Source organism: Anomaloglossus baeobatrachus, chromosome 5, assembly GCF_048569485.1.
Source record: "Anomaloglossus baeobatrachus isolate aAnoBae1 chromosome 5, aAnoBae1.hap1, whole genome shotgun sequence".
NCBI lineage: Eukaryota > Metazoa > Chordata > Amphibia > Anura > Aromobatidae > Anomaloglossus > Anomaloglossus baeobatrachus.
The window spans coordinates 142,260,095-142,273,721 of NC_134357.1; the positions used below are offsets into that span (position 1 = coordinate 142,260,095).

Genomic DNA, 13,627 nt, shown 5'->3' on the forward strand with positions numbered 1-13,627 from the left:
TTAAGGTATACTCCTCTCTCCAGTCGAAGTATAGCGTTTACTCTTTCCCTAAAATCCCCGATGACCGGAGGCGCTGGGTCCAACCAGTGGTAGGCCAACAGTTTCCTAGCCTGGTACAAGAGACGTGTAATACCGACCATTACCGGCGAACTCAAGTCCACGCCCCCTTCCAGTAGACCCAGGATACATATAATAGGTCTTGGCTGTAGACGGATATTGAAAACTTGTCTAACCAATTCTAGTACTGCCCTCCAGTAATCTTCAATGTTCCCACAGGACCACATCATATGCATCAGATTAGCACCCTCCTGTCCGCACCTAGGACACAGATCATCCATCCTAACTCCCATCTTATGCAATAGACTAGGTGTCCTATATACTCTATGTAACAGGAATAGCTGTGACAGTCGTTGGCCTTCAGATACAGCAAGGCTTGGAGTCTGAGACAGGACCTCACCCCACTGTTCCTCTGTCATAGGGCCTAGGTCCCTCTCCCACTTCTCTCTAGCCTGCAAAGGGAATTTGTCGAGGTGTCTAGATAACATCACTGTATACAACCTAGAAATAATACCATAGGAGCGATCAGATGTCAACAAATCATTAAGAGTGTGATTCCGCTCTATCCTAATGTCCATACGACGTGTCTGTGTCTCATAGGCATGACGGAGCTGCAGGTATTGGTAAAAGGAACTGTGCGGTATCCCAAACTCAGCTTGAAGCAGGTCAAATCTTTTAAGTATATTATTCTGAAGAATCTGAGACACCTGATGCACCCCCCTGCTCACCCACATTCTCCAACCCGGGAGTCTCTGCAGCTCCGCCAGTCCACGATTATGCCATAAGGGCCAGTACTCAGTCATTCCTGATATTCCCAGCAACTGCTTCCCTCTATCCCACACCTTGTACATCAATGATAATGTTGGATATAATGTTCCTCCTCTGGGAGAGTATCCTGCGTCCAAAAAAGCCACTGGGTATCCCCATTCTGCAAGGCCCCTCACCAATTTGCCCCCAGCGTCATATGCCTCATCCTTTCCCCACCCCCTGAAGTGCTGCATCTGTGCCGCAACATAATAAACCCACGGGTTGGGGACTGCCAGACCCCCATCCTCCTTCCCTCTCTGCAGGGTCTCAAGGCGGATTCTAGCCTGCTGCTTTTTCCACAAGCGTTCCCGAAACAAAGTGCTGATTTTACGGAAAAATTTCCAGTGGATCCATATTGGGGCGTTGTGGAGAAGATACATAAGTTTGGGCATCAGTACCATTTTTAGTAGATTAGCACGGCCAATAAGGGACAGTGGGAGTCGACACCAGGCATCTATCTTGTTCCTAAACTGAGCCAACACTGGTTCCAGATTTTGAGAGTAGTAATCACGCGGTCGGGCACTAACCACAATCCCCAGGTATTTAAATTTATCCACCGTCGGAATTGGCAGCCCCAGAGTACTAAAATTAGATGGGAGTGGATCTATAGGGAGCAGGGCCGATTTCTTCCAGTTTATTAGGAGTCCCGAGCGCCTACCAAATTCTTTAATAATATTCATTGCTGGGCCCACCGATGTCCCCACCTCTCTGAGATACAGCAACAAATCGTCCGCATAGAGGGAAACCTTATGCTCCAGACCGCCTATCTCAAACCCCTTTACGCCAGCGGATGCACGAAGCATAGCCGCCAATGGTTCGATTGCCGCTGCAAATAGTAATGGAGAGAGAGGACAGCCCTGTCTCGTGCCCCTGGCCAAATTAAAAGACGAGGAGGTACAACGATTAACTCGAATCCTGGCCCTCGGAGAGGCATATAACAATTTGACCCAGCCAATAAATCTGGAGCCAAGACCCAATTTCTCCAAAACTACCCATAGGAAATTCCATTCAATACTGTCAAAGGCTTTGGCTGCATCTAATGACAGGACTGCTCTCTCCTTGTTTCTCCCCTCAGAACTTAGCTGTATCCCCAGGAATAAACGTCGCAAATTAATGGAAGTAGATTTATTGGGGATGAATCCAGTCTGATCCTCGTGGATCACTGACGTGATCACCCGGGAGAATCTGTTAGCTAGAATTTTAGCGATTAATTTAATATCTAATGTAAGCAGCGAGATTGGGCGATAGGAGTCAGGCGCGGTCGGATCTTTCCCGGGTTTTAAAATCAGAACAATAATAGCCTCCCTCATGGATGCAGGGAGGGACCCCTGCTCCTCAGCATCTCTGAATACATCCAAGAGTCTTGGCAGCAGCAGATGGGTATATAATTTGTAGAATTCACCCGGGAGTCCGTCCGCACCTGGGGCCTTTTCATTTTGGATTTGACCGAGCGCCTCCTCCAGCTCCTTCAGGTCTATATCTCTATTCAGGGATTCTCTCTCACTATCTGACAGACTGGGGAGAGTGATCTCCTCCACAAAGTCCCGCAGTTCCTCATCCCCATAATGCGATTTAGAGGAGTATAATTGGGTGTAATACTGTTGCATGACCTCCACAATCCTCCCGCTGTCCCTCACCTCCTCTCCAGTGTCAAGTTTCAATTTGGTGATATAGGTCAATCCCTCCTGCGCCCTAGCAATTGTAGCCAAGAGATGTCCCACACTCTCCCCCTCCGTAAAGTACCGCTGCTTAAGGAAAAAGCGTTTGTTAGTGGCCAAGGAAGTCATATGGTCTCTCAGAGCTCTCTGTGCCCTCTCTAAGTCCCACTTGGCATCATCTGTAGGGTTAGATATAAGATGTTGTTCTGCATCACCTAAAGTGTCCGTCAGATACTTAGTGCGCTCCCTTGTTTTCGCCTTTCGGGTGCAAATTTCCCTAATATATGTCCCACGAACATACGCCTTCATTGCGTCCCACACTATATGTTTAGATGCAGTACCATCATTTGTCACAAAATATTCCCGTATAGTGTCAGTCAGAGTGCCCCCTATCAGTTGTATCCAAAAAGGGTTGAGCCGCCACGGTATCCCCGCCAGCCGGTCTGGGTCCCCAAGCCTTAGACGGACCTGTAGTGGGGAGTGGTCAGACACCCCCCTGGCCAGGTACGTGACTGAAGCTACACAAGGCAGCAGCTGAGCATTTCCAATGGCCAGGTCAATCCGGGACAGTGAATGATGAGAACTAGAATAGCATGAGTACTGCCGGACCTGCGGGTTTCTAATACGCCAAATATCTACATATCCCACCTCCTCCATCAGTCTGGCAAGGGATGTAGCTGCCGCCCCCACTGAGATATTCCCTGTGTGTAACTTATCCCAATACGGGTGCAAGTAATTATTATAGTCTCCTACTAATAGGGTGGGGACCTCAGGGAGGGAAGCAACAAAATTGAGGATACGTTTCAATGGTTCCCCTGTGTATGGCGGCGGAATATAAATTGCAACTAGAACACAGCGCACATTATGAAGGACACAGTAAAGACATACAAATCTACCCTCCTGATCCACAGAAGATTTAAGACACTCAAACGGCACTGTCCTGTGTACCAGGACACTCACCCCCCTGGAATGTGTGGTATATACAGAGTGGTACTCATGGGCTATCCATTTTTTGTGAAGCAAGTGGAGCCGCTCCTTCACCAAGTGCGTTTCTGATAAGAATATTATGTCTGGCTTAAGCTGCTGTAGAAACAGAAAAACTGCACATCTTTTAGTGGCTTCACCCAATCCTCGCACATTCCAGGCCACTATATTAACCTCCTTCGCCATAAGGGTAAGTGCACATATGCAACAGCAGGGGGCAGCAAGCGGGGACCTCCGGACCCATCTGCAGCAGTTCCCATAGATGAGCATAGACCAAACAGGTGCATAAAACGAAAAGGTCAAACATAAAAACATACACAGTAAACCAGGACATTCCTCTCAAACAGAGGGAAGTGGGGCTAAACATAACCCAAAGAGCACATAACGGTTTAAATTCCTGAACAGTCATCAACTGCATAGTAACCTATCTGGGTAGCTCCTGCCAATCGTCCATAAGTGTTCCAGCTGGGAAACATAGCAAGTTCACCTCAGCAAGTCCAACAGCAAGGAATCCGCAATAATCCTCAGCGGTGATTTCTGCGCAGTCCTTTTTCATTGGTATCGAGCCATGCGGCTGCATCCTTTGGAGTGTCAAAAAACTTTGTCCCACCATCCGCCACCACTCGCAGCCTGGTAGGGTATAACATTGAGTAAGAGATCTGCAGCTGCCTCAGGCGTTTTTTGACATCAATAAATTGCGCTCTCCTCTGCTGGATTTCAGTGGAAAAATCCGGGTACAGTGAGACCTTATGGCCGTCAATAGCCAGATCCTTAATCTCCCGGGCTCTGCGGAGCGCAGTGTCCCTGTCCCTGAAGTGCAGTAGCTTGAGGAGGATAGGACGAGGGGGTGCCCCTGATGGTGGGGGTCTAGTGGGGACCCTATGTGCCCGCTCAATAGTGAAGAAAGGAGAAAACAGATCCATGCCCAAAGTCTTGGGGAGCCACATTTCAAAAAAAGCTACTGGATTATTGCCTTCTGCCTTTTCTGGGACCCCAACCAGACGGAGATTGCTTCTGCGGGATCTGTTTTCTAGATCGTCCACCTTAGCCCTAAGCAATGAGATATTGTGGATTGCTCTGCCAAGGTCCCGAGTCAGAGGGGGAAGCTTATCCTCTGTGGCACTGACCCGGTCTTCCAGGGCCCCCACCCGTACATTGACCCCCTGCAGCTCGTGCCTGATAGATGAAATGTCCATTTTAATTCCTCCCATCTGTATATTCAAAGTGGATAGCATATTGTTGCAGGTGTTTACTGCTGCAAGCACATCACTGAGGGTGGGCTCTGCTCTCCCAGGATCTGTGTTTTCATCTGCAGCTCTAAGGTTGTCCCCCTGCTCCACATTACTGGCAGCAGCCAACATACTCACAGCTCCCTGCTGCTCTTCCTCCACCAACAGTTCTTGTCCTGGGATCTGCAGCTCCTCCACGCTGAGGTCAGACTGCTTAACAGCTTCAGGTATCTCAGGCTGATCTCGTGCAAACTTGCTGAGGCGAGCTATTGCATCAGACGCCCTGCCCCCACATGAAGCTCCAGCGTCCATGAGTGTGGCCTGTGTCCCGCACTTCTTATCAGCCCGAGTTCTGGTCATATCACTCAGGTCTTTGAAGCCCCCTCCTCAGTCTAGGAGAGGTCACCACTCCAGGAAAGCAGTAAAACAAACTTTAACCCCAGCTGGACAGGATTATACAGGAATTTTTTGCAGGAGCTCTCTCTGCACAGGTCTTCCTCACATGCTGCTCAGGCCACGTCCTAGTGAGAACAGCTGATCTTACTGATTAGCTGCAGCAGACGATATCGTAGCAGATGTCTGCTGCAGCTAATCGGTAAGATCAGCTGTTCTTCAGTCCTGTTGTGACACCGCGCGCCCTCCCGCTGTCACAACGAGATCTGAAGAAGCAAGGGCGCATGCGCCGCACTCTTAGACACACAACTGGGTAATGCGGGCTTCAAAAACAAGACACCGGAGATAAGCGCTATGCGCAGGCGCCAACTCTGATGCCTTGTAACTGAAGAGAGAAATTTGCATACAGCCAGAGAGAGGGAGGAACAGATGGCGGGGGAGGGGGGGTGGGAATCATGTGCATAACTCAACCGGATATTATCTGGAGAAGTGCACACGTCAATCAAAAAGTGGATACATTTTCAAACTTCACAAACTTGGATTTCACAGCCTAAACATCCGAGCTGCCCACTAATGGTATGTACAGCCTGTGCCTGATAGTGCCAGTACTGCACTGGCTGCACCTTATATACCAAAATCCTGATGTTTGGTCCCCTTTAAAGAGGACGAATAATATTGTACGCCCCACTTTTCAGTTATTTATTTTTTAAAAAAGTTTAAAATAAGAAATAAATTTCGTTCAACTTCATAATTGTGTCCCACTTGTTGTTGATTCTTCACCATAACATTAACATTTTTATCTTTATGTTTGAAGCCTGAAATGTGAGAAAAGGTTGAAAAATTCAAGGGGGCTGAATACTTTCGCAAGGCACTATATATATATATATATACAGTTAGGTCCAGAAATATTTGGACAGTGACACAATTTTCGCGAGTTGGGCTCTGCATGCCACCACATTGGATTTGAAATGAAACCTCTACAACAGAATTCAAGTGCAGATTGTAACGTTTAATTTGAAGGTTTGAACAAAAATATCTGATAGAAATTGTAGGAATTGTACACATTTCTTTACAAACACTCTACATTTTAGGAGGTCAAAAGTAATTGGACAAATAAACCAAACCCAAACAAAATATTTTTATTTTCAATATTTTGTTGCGAATCCTTTGGAGGCAATCACTGCCTTACGTCTGGAACCCATGGACATCACCAAACGCTGGGTTTCCTCCTTCTTAATGCTTTGCCAGGCCTTTACAGCCGCAGCCTTCAGGTCTTGCTTGTTTGTGGGTCTTTCCGTCTTAAGTCTGGATTTGAGCAAGTGAAATGCATGCTCAATTGGGTTAAGATCTGGTGATTGACTTGGCCATTGCAGAATGTTCCACTTTTTTGCACTCATCAACTCCTGGGTAGCTTTGGCTGTATGCTTGGGTTCATTGTCCAACTGTACTATGAAGCGCCGTCCGATCAACTTTGCGGCATTTGGCTGAATCTGGGCTGAAAGTATATCCCGGTACACTTCAGAATTCATTCGGCTACTCTTGTCTGCTGTTATGTCATCAATAAACACAAGTGACCCAGTGCCATTGAAAGCCATGCATGCCCATGCCATCACGTTGCCTCCACCATGTTTTACAGAGGATGTGGTGTGCCTTGGATCATGTGCCGTTCCTTTTCTTCTCCAAACTTTTTTATTCCCATCATTCTGGTACAGGTTGATCTTGGTCTCATCTGTCCATAGAATACTTTTCCAGAACTGAGCTGGCTTCATGAGGTGTTTTTTAGCAAATTTAACTCTGGCCTGTCTATTTTTGGAATTGATGAATGGTTTGCATCTAGATGTGAACCCTTTGTATTTACTTTCATGGAGTCTTCTCTTTACTGTTGACTTAGAGACAGATACACCTACTTCACTGAGAGTGTTCTGGACTTCAGTTGATGTTGTGAAAGGGTTCTTCTTCACCAAAGAAAGTATGCGGCGATCATCCACCACTGTTGTCATCCGTGGACGCCCAGGCCATTTTGAGTTCCCAAGCTCACCAGTCAATTCCTTTTTTCTCAGAATGTACCCGACTGTTGATTTTGCTACTCCAAGCATGTCTGCTATCTCTCTGATGGATTTTTTCTTTTTTTTCAGCCTCAGGATGTTCTGCTTCACCTCAATTGAGAGTTCCTTAGACCGCATGTTGTCTGGTCACAGCAACAGCTTCCAAATGCAAAACCACACACCTGTAATCAACCCCAGACCTTTTAACTACTTCATTGATTACAGGTTAACGAGGGAGACGCTTTCAGAGTTAATTGCAGCCCTTAGAGTCCCTTGTCCAATTACTTTTGGTCCCTTGAAAAAGAGGAGGCTATGCATTACAGAGCTATGATTCCTAAACCCTTTCTCCGATTTGGATGTGAAAACTCTCATATTGCAGCTGGAAGTGTGCACTTTCAGCCCATATTATATATATAATTGTATTTCTGAACATGTTTTTGTAAACAGCTAAAATAACAAAACTTTTGTCACTGTCCAAATATTTCTGGCCCTGACTGTATATATATATATATATATATATATATATATATATATATATATATACATTGTTTGTAGTAATATCATTCTGATTCGTAGATTTACTGAAAACGCTCAGCACTTGTGAGAAAGGAAAAGACAGGTTAAACTTGGAAGATTCCGTTCTGATTAGCTGCTCAGATTCATCCAGTGCCCAATTTGCTCTCGATCTTGGTAAGTTCATTTTTTTAACTATGAAACCTAAAGGATTATTCTTAGAATATTCTTTTATATCACTTAAAAGCAACTTTGCAATATATTTTTAATTTAAATTTCTGTTCGTTCTTAACCCATTCACATCACAGCCTATTTACTGCTTCTAGACCAGGCCAGTGTCACTTTATTATATATAAAAAAAAACCCTGGAACGCTTCAAAATATTCCAGTGATTCTAAGACTGTTTTTTTCTTGCTAGAAGAGTTACAAAAATTGCAATAATTTTTCATCTTTCCTACAATATTTCCAAATTCTATTTCTTTTGGGACCACTTCACCTTTAATGTGACTTTGAGGGTCTTATATATCAGAAAACCCCCAAACAAGATACCATTGCGCCCCTCACAGTTTTCAAAACCTCATTCAGCAAGTTTGTTAACCCTTCAGGTGCTTCACATAAATAATAGAAAGGTGGAAAAAAATAATGAAAAATTGCATGTTTTTCACAAAAATGTTACTTTACCTTTACATTTTTCATTTTCACTAGAGTACCAGGAGAGAAAGGACCACCCAGTTTGTTGTGCAATTTCTACGCAGATACCCCATATGTGGGGGAAAGCTACTGTTTGAGCACACAGCAGTGCTCTGAATGGAAGGCGCACTATTTGACTTTTTGAGTGCAAATTTGTCCCAAATAGACTGCAGACGATTGGTCGTACTTTAAGAGCCACTATGGTGCCAAAACAGCAAAAAACTATCAAAATAGATTTCATTTTGGAAACTACAGCCCTGAAGGAAACAGCAAAAGGGAAGGAAAACCCTCTGTCTAGGGAAGGGGGAGATGGTGATCCCTTCTCAAAACTACCGCTGGTCCCTGGGGTCCCTCACAACAATAGATAGGATCCGCACCTATGCAATGAGATGGATACCTCACCCTAGGTATCCCTAGTGCTGGACCCTAAATAGGGAATGGGTTTTAGATAGGATGTGCACCTATGCACCGAGCTGGATACCTGACCCTAGGTATCCCTAGTGCTGGTCCCTATATAGGGAACAGGTTTCAGATAGGATCCGCTACTATGCGCCTAGCCGGATCCCTGACCCTAGGTATCCCTAGTGCTGGACCCTAAATAGGGAACAGGTGGGATGAGCTCTTCGTCAACCCCACTAAACTCCAGAGAAGACACAAGGAGGACACAGGGGGAAAATGCATGAACTACTTATCCACTGATGACTCAGGTAGAAGTTTGGCAAAGTTTCAGCAACAATACTACACATGAGTACAAGCCATCTGCTTGCAACCAGAGCTTGAATGAGCTGAATAATATCACTAGCACAAGTAGAGGGAAGATGGGAATATCTAAGTACAAGGGGAATACTGATAATAAGCAGCTGGATGGAAGGAGGGCTCCCCTGGGTCCTAAAGAGGAAGAGATAAAAATCCAGCAGAAAAGCTACCTAGTATAATGAATACTAACAGCAGGAACAATAGGAAGTCAGGGAGCATTTTGCTCAGACAAACACTGTGACCTTCTATTGCCAGAAACCACATGACTGTCTGTCACTCGTGACAATATGTGGTTGGAATGTACAGTTTGTGCACACAGTAGGGCTTGGAAGGGAAGGACTTTCACGCACAGAATACACTATAAACGCCATTTTGCATTTGAAGACCCTCAAATATGCCGTGATAGTAGAAAACCCCCATGATTGACTCCATTTTAGAAACTACATTTCTTGATGAATTCATCTTCGGGTGTAGTGAGCATTTTAAACCCAAAGCTGATTCATAGAATTGTGTAAGATTGGGCGATGTTGTTTTATCCCTATGTTTTTAGTTTTATTTTCAAAAGGGCTAATAGGAAAAATGGACCATATAATTTGTTATGTATTGTTATGTGCACTGACGTGCACACGTAGAATTTAACGTAAAATAAGGTCTAACTTAAAACTACTACACCAGAGCCGCCTGGTTCTTGCACAAATTAGAGTTCACCGATTGTAAGGTAGACTGTGTAATGGAATTACTTCAGAATTCACAAAAATCACACTTACTGAAAATAATTTTATTGAACAATTGTTAAAGTTAGTCAAAATTTATTCAAAAAGAAAAAGCCAACGCAAAAATAGAAAAAACCCCAATCCAATATGGAGTGAATATATATATATGTAAGCTATCCTTAGTAATTGACAGACAGTCCCTAAAGATCTCCCCTGTACCTAACCGCGGAGGTTGACACCCTCTTGAATGCAATATGACTCCCTTGATCAACGCCAGCTGACCGGATCCAGGGCCTACACCGACCCTATAGAAAGTGGGTTTAGGGGAAGGGAGTATCTCCACCAAAGGACTAGAGGTCACAACCGCGTAGTCCCTAAAGGCCCGTGCGCAGTCTGAAACAATTGTAACTGGATGACGCAGATGACCACTTGTGCCTTTGCTTCCTAAGTGGCCATCGAGAGTTCCACATACCTCATAAAGAATCTGAGGGCATATGCAGAATAAACATAAGGTAAACCAAAAGTAATACTCTGCCAGAAGAAACACTAGGCAGACAGGCTGTAGTTCCAAGCAGGGTCACCAGTGGGAAATTGAAGCCCGGGGAAGCTTTAAATAGTTACACCAGCAGGATTATAGGGCAGACTGAATTACAGCATTGGAAACACTTGTTGGCAGCAAGGTAATCAACACATAAAGTAAAGTGTTCAGAACCAGGACAACAACCAAATCTAACTGGGGCTCATTGGAGAGGGAAACGGGCCACAACACAGAAGGCTGCCTGTTCAAATCCAAGGCATGACAGCAGTTTCTCGCCAATACCCCAAATGTTGTCGGAAACTACTTTATAGGCACAGTGCAAAGCTCAGAAGGGAAGCAGCGACATATTGAAATGCAGATTTTGCTGGAAAGGCTTGGGGTGCCATGTCACATTGGCAGAGCCCCTAGTTTGCTAGAACAGCAGATTTTGCCAAACATGAAACATTTTACAAACTGCCTCCCCTCACTGAATACAACTAGTAATGCAGAGAGCATATTGACACCACAGGTGTGTCACAGAATTTTATACCATTGGGTGGTGAACAAATAATAATTACATTTTTATCACTAAAATATTTTTTTAGCTCCAGATTTTTCATAGGGTAAAATAATGCACCATAATTTGCTACACAATTTATCCTGAATGTGGAAACACCCCCACACGTGGCTATACAGTACTGACACATGGCAGAACTCAGGAGGAAAGGAGCCCTATACGATTTTTGTAGTGGAGATTTTCCTAGAGTAGTTTGTGGACTACATTTGCAGAGCCCCTAAGTGCCAGAACAGCAGAAATTCCCATCAAGTGACCCCTTTTTGGAATTTACACCTCTCTGGGAATTAATCTACGTGTATCCATGTGTGATTTCCAGAAACAAACAGCGGCAATTGCAGAGTGAAAATGCAAATATACCATCATAGTGCCCAGTACATTGTAGTGCTCATTACATTGCACCCATTTTGTGCTTTTGCAGTAATGTACCTGTAAATATATCATGCTATCCTCTCGACAGTAATGCCAAACATATGGGCGCCAACTGCGGTTTCGATGCACTGTGGGGCTCAGAAGGGAAGGGGCATTTGGATTTGGAAGCGCAGAGATCCCTCACTGCTTTGTTCTTTGTGCCTTATTTAGTCATTTTGGGAAATTCAAAGATCTTTTGACATTAGCAAAAAAAAAACATATATCACCTAAATAATTTGTAATTTTTCAGATTTATTTTTTTTTCTAGGTTGTTTTGAAAAATCTACTTTGGAACAAGAATTTTCAGGAAAGTTTACTGACCTAAGGAAAGCAGTTGTGCAAATGGATGGAAAAGATGGATCTCTATTAGCCAAGGTATGACTACTGAAAGGCATCTGTATTAGTATATTACTAAAACTCTGGTAAGATGCAGATACATTTTCTAATTACAGGGAAGTAAGCGTTTAATAGCTCTTATATAACTGTTCACCATGTTCCCAATTATTATGCAAACTGGATTTAAGTGTCATAAAGATTTAATTTTTTGTTTTTCAAATAAACTCATGGATGATATCATGTCTCAGGGCTCTGGAGCACTGAAATCAATCTGAAAGCCATGTGATAAATATAATTGTTTGCCAGGTGAGCCCAAATAAAGGAAAACTCCTTAAGGCCGGTTTCAGACGTCCGTGTTTAATCAGGTACCAGTCACATGCATGGTTATGGTCACACGTGTGACATCCGTGTTTGCATACGTGTGACACATACCGGGTAAAACACGTGTCTCTGCAATGAAAAGATGTTCTATATTTACCTGTATCCAGCGATGCTGTCTTCGGCTCTGCTGCCTCCCGCTCCTAACCCCCACTCATTATTTTCATTGATTATTTACTGCCCGAGTATCTGGAAGCCAGAGCATCGCGGGGACAGCGCCGGACAGCACCACCTAACACAGCACCGCCGGGGACATCGCCGTTGATAGTTGAGTATACAGCAGTTTGTGCAGTGACATCCAGGGGGTCATCAGAGTTCCCAATGAACTCTCATGAACCCCTGGAAGTCACCATTGTGACACTCGCTGTAGCGCAGTTGTCGCAGGGGTGTCATCAGGAGGTCATTAGAGTTCATTGGGAAATCCGATGACCTCCTGGACGTCCCTGCACACACTGCTGGCAGGATACTCACCTGTCACTAGCCATGTCCCCAGCGATGCTGTCCTCGGCGGTGCTGTCTCCAGCGCTGTCACCACGATGCCCCTGCTCCCAGCTGCTTACTGCAGTGAATAATAAATGAAAATAATAAGCGGGGGTCAGGAGCGGGAGGCAGCAGAGCCGGAGACAGAATCGCTGGATACAGGTAAATATAAAAAATGTTTTTATTTAAAAACCCATGTTTTCTCCAGTCCGTGTCACACTGATGTCACACGGATCACATCAGTCTGCGGTCCGTGTGACACCTGTGCTGCCGGAGAAAAAACAGGCACGTCTCCGTGTGAAATAGCGGGGCCACACGGTCCGTGTGAAAGCACGGCCGTGTGAGTACACAATAGGGTAACATGGGTATGTGTGACATCTGTGTTAAAAACGGATGTCACATGTACCTAAAACACAGACGTCTGAAACCAGCCCAAGAAGGACGTTTCACATTATTATGCAGGATACAGGTCTCAAGCAATATGGGAAAGAAAAGGGATCTCTGCTCCTGAAAAGTGTCAAATAGTGCAATGCTTTGGACACTTAAGAAAGATTATCGTACTTTGAAGACATTTGTGGCTGGTACACAGCACAGACGGGTTTGTGCTGATAAAGGCCAGGCGAATTCATCAGATTAAGACAGCAGCTGCTAAAATACCATTACAAAGCAGTAAACAAGTACAGTTGTGTTCAAAATAATAGCATTGTGTACAAAAACACGAGTTAAGCCCAAAATCTTTATAATAGTTATTATTTCCTGCATTGGGAACGTTGCACACTGTTTTCTAAATTAAATCATGCAAAGAGATTTATATAATTTTTAACTACTTTACAGAAAATCTAAAAACATTGGGCTGTTCCAAAAATAGCAGTGTCTGCATTTATCTTTACATACTCAAAATCTGTCCTTTTTATTTAGGATTTAGCATACCTGTGAATCACTAACCTAATATTTAATTGTATAACCAAAGTTTTTTAGAACGCCTTCCCATCTATGTTGCAGAGAGTCAACCAATTTCCGGCTCCTGTCACCTGTCATTCCAGCCCAGAATGCTGTGACTACATCCCACAATTTATTTGCATTTGT

The 13,627-nt window shown here is 44.4% G+C and overlaps 1 protein-coding gene across 1 annotated transcript in view; it reads left to right on the top strand.

Annotated features, from left to right (window-relative positions):
- NUDT13 (nudix hydrolase 13) overlaps positions 1 to 13,627 on the top strand; it is a 108,407-nt gene that overhangs the window by 70,364 nt on the left and 24,416 nt on the right. The window contains exons 4-5 of the mRNA XM_075348942.1: positions 7,750 to 7,863; positions 11,616 to 11,722. Of these exons, the coding sequence (XP_075205057.1) occupies positions 7,750 to 7,863; positions 11,616 to 11,722 (221 nt within the window). The remainder of the gene's footprint in view (positions 1 to 7,749; positions 7,864 to 11,615; positions 11,723 to 13,627) is intronic.